At 43.1% G+C, this 3,248-nt stretch overlaps 1 protein-coding gene across 1 annotated transcript in view; it reads left to right on the forward strand.

Annotated features, from left to right (window-relative positions):
* DSTYK (dual serine/threonine and tyrosine protein kinase) overlaps nt 1–3,248 on the forward strand; it is an 18,318-nt gene that overhangs the window by 13,995 nt on the left and 1,075 nt on the right. The window contains exons 9-12 of the mRNA XM_009997530.1: nt 38–170; nt 348–461; nt 945–1,059; nt 1,946–2,080. Coding sequence (XP_009995832.1) covers nt 38–170; nt 348–461; nt 945–1,059; nt 1,946–2,080 — 497 coding nt within the window. The remainder of the gene's footprint in view (nt 1–37; nt 171–347; nt 462–944; nt 1,060–1,945; nt 2,081–3,248) is intronic.

The following is a 3,248-nucleotide window of genomic DNA, read 5'->3' on the forward strand; positions in this document are numbered from 1 at the left end:
TAAAAATGCCCAGCTCTCCCGGCTGAACTTCCTCTAGGTCTTTGCAGACACACGAGAGTCTCGTACATCTCCATGGTTCTGTGATAGATTATGGCTATGGAGGAGGCTCCTCCATTGCTGTCCTGCTGATCATGGAACGGTTGCACAGAGACCTCTATACAGGACTAAAGGTAACAACAGTCTGGCTGTTTGTGTGGTTTTATATATACATGTTAAAAAAAAGAAATCCACGTCAAAACATCATCTATAAAACAAAGCCAGAATGACTTTGTTTTCAGTGGTTTTGGCGAGCAAGCAGAAGTCACTTCCACTTGTAGGAATTAAATCTGTGTGTGTTTGTTCTCCAGGCTGGGCTGGAATTAGAGACACGGTTACAAATTGCCCTGGATGTTGTGGAAGGAATCAGGTATCTTCACAGTCAGGGGCTGGTGCACCGGGATATCAAGCTTAAAAATGTCTTGGTAAGGAAAAGCTTTTCTAGCTGGCTAATCCTGAAGTCCTGCAAGATCCTCTTGGTGGGAGGGAGAAGCATAATAGAAGTGGGGTAACAGCTGTCTTCATACAGGGTCTTTGGAGCTGTGTTGTTAGCCACAAAGAGCCTTGCAGGGAGGTTTCCCCAACTCCTTTTCAGGCAGAAAGCCCAGGGGACAGGGAGCAGCAGAGTGACTTCTCTTGATGGTAGAGAGCTTGAGCTACAAGTAGAACTTCCAGTTCCCAGTTCTGTTAAACCCCAGCCACACCCTTTACCTAGAAGACAAGCAAAGGCATGTCTTGTTACTGAGCTTAACTAGGAAAATGTCCAAGAGCAGCCAGGTAATCCGAGCAGCTTACTTAACAAATGCCCAACCCTTCAAACATAAACAGTTGAAAACCTTAATATTAAAGTGCAATACTCAGACTGAGAAGTGTGGTTATCAGCTGCCTGTGTATGGATTCTTCTACAGCTTGACAAAAAGAATCGAGCTAAAATCACTGACTTGGGGTTCTGCAAACCAGAAGCCATGATGTCTGGCAGTATTGTAGGCACACCCATTCATATGGCTCCTGAGCTCTTTACAGGTATGCTTGTTGATTGAATTCACTGCTGTCTCTGCCTTGAATTTTGAAGGCCATTACTAGTAAGAAAATAAACCAGAAAGTACCTGCTTACAATGTATTTTTCCTTTAAGTCTCAGTCTTAAGTCTTTGTTTACTTGAAAGAAAACTGGGATTCATAAGCTTTGCTGAAGCAATTAATATTCTTGCAATTGGAAAGGTAGATTGTTAGTTATTAGGAAACTGGAAATACTTGGTTTTCATAGACAAATACTTCAGAAAGGATCCCATGATTTTGGTACAGTTACCAAGTAAGGAACTTCAGAGTTGTTACTAAGGTGAAGTGTGTTCAGATTCCCTGTGCCTTGTGCTTCTGGCAGGTGTGCTCTCTCAGGTTTTTTTCTGGAGCAAGAATTTTGGAGTTGCTCTCAGATCTGTACTACACTTACCAGAATCCTTTTGGTCTCTCTGAGGTGCTGTCCCTGCTTTGGAGCACTTGCTGTGCTCAATCTTATTCAGAACTTGCTGTAAATTGGTAATTGCCAAACTTCTGGATTGCGAGGCTGATGTTGGCTCCATCAGACTCCTGGGCAGCAGAGCCAACTGAATTGATAGTCTTACAAATGTTGGTGTTTCAATCTCTGAAATACATCCCAGCACCTGTACCTGAAGTGGTCCATGAACCTCAGCTTGGGATCTGCTGCTACTTGTTAAGTGCCTAAATCCTCTGAGAACTGGAACATCTGAACTGTTGTCCCTGCACCTTTGGCACAGATTCCTGATCTTTTACTGGCCTTTTCTTGGCAGTGTAGTTTTAGCTTGAGGAAGCAGAAGACTGAAATGAGTTCTCTGACTGCTCAGTTTCCAGTGATGATGTTTGCCCTGCTGATCAACTGTATTTTTGTCCCAGGAAAGTATGATAACTCAGTGGATGTTTATGCATTTGGCATTCTGTTTTGGTACATTTGTTCTGGACATGTGAAGTTACCAGAGGCTTTTGAGAGATGTGCAAGCAAAGATCACCTTTGGAACAATGTGAGAAGAGGTATGTGTGACTTATTTGAACCCTCTTTATTGATATTTTGTGTGCTTGAGGAAAATTGGAGAAACTAGTAGGAAATCCCTTTTTACCTTGTCACTGAAAGGTAAAAGTACAAGTTGCATGGCTCCAGGCAGGTTGGGATGGCAGACAGGATGTATATGGACTGAGTGAGATTTATTGCATGTCACACCAGGGTCTTAACCCCTTAGAAGGCACAAACACAGTCAAATGGTAGGAAAATTGAGAGATTGGAACAGAAGCTGAGGTTAGGATGCAAAATGGTCATCTTAACAATAAAATATACTAGTAGTAGTTAGGTGAAACAAAGGCTAAACCATTAAAATGTTGGCAACTTGTTACTAAGTTTTATAGCAGGCCTGGAGCATTAACTTTAAAAGGATTCTAGAATCTTAGAACTTAACAATGAGCTATTGCTTAATACTAAAGTGCACTAATGAGGACAATAAAGGAGTTAATATCTCTCACCCTTTTCTGGCCCCAGCTGGGTGTCCCTGGGTGGGTCTTAATTCTTGAGAATCAACCTCTGGCAGGTGTCCACTTTGGAGAGGAGAAGGTCCAGCAACCTCCTGGGGAAGTCTACAGGAGTCTTCCAATCACAGATGGGACCAGGCTTTTGTAGAATAAAGTGGATTGGCTGCTGTCATTGAACTATTTAGCTGTACCTCCAAATTCTCTCATTGAAGAATAAAAGGAAAACAGTAGACAAACCCACAAAGGCCTTGTTCTCTCCAAGCAATCTCTTGTGTTTATCTGTTTGTTCTTACTTTATCTCTGTTTCAGGCCTAGTTGTGGCCAGGCTGGGTTTTGTGTTCTTCAACCCCAGGCAGCAGCTGGTGTCATGGGCATCAATTTGGCCTCTGTCTGTAACTTTCAAGGTTGTTACCAGCTCAGAGCTTTCCAAGCCCTTTCCTTTCTCATAGGAATCTTTCCACTCCAGGCCTGGGCCTGCAAAACTGAGACACAAAAAGCAGTTGGATCATAGAGGGAAACTGAGGCAGGCATACTGCCTCAGATGGAGCACCCTGCTGCATTCATTGACAGTCTGAAGAGAAACACCTAGTTAAACCTTGGACACATTCCACTGAAAATCTAGCTAAAATGAGCAGGGATAGCAAAAGGCTGAGAGTTAACCAGCTCCTTGCCAGGGTGT

This window comes from Chaetura pelagica, unplaced genomic scaffold, assembly GCF_000747805.2.
Source record: "Chaetura pelagica isolate M959 unplaced genomic scaffold, ChaPel_1.0 scaffold215, whole genome shotgun sequence".
Lineage (NCBI taxonomy): Eukaryota > Metazoa > Chordata > Aves > Apodiformes > Apodidae > Chaetura > Chaetura pelagica.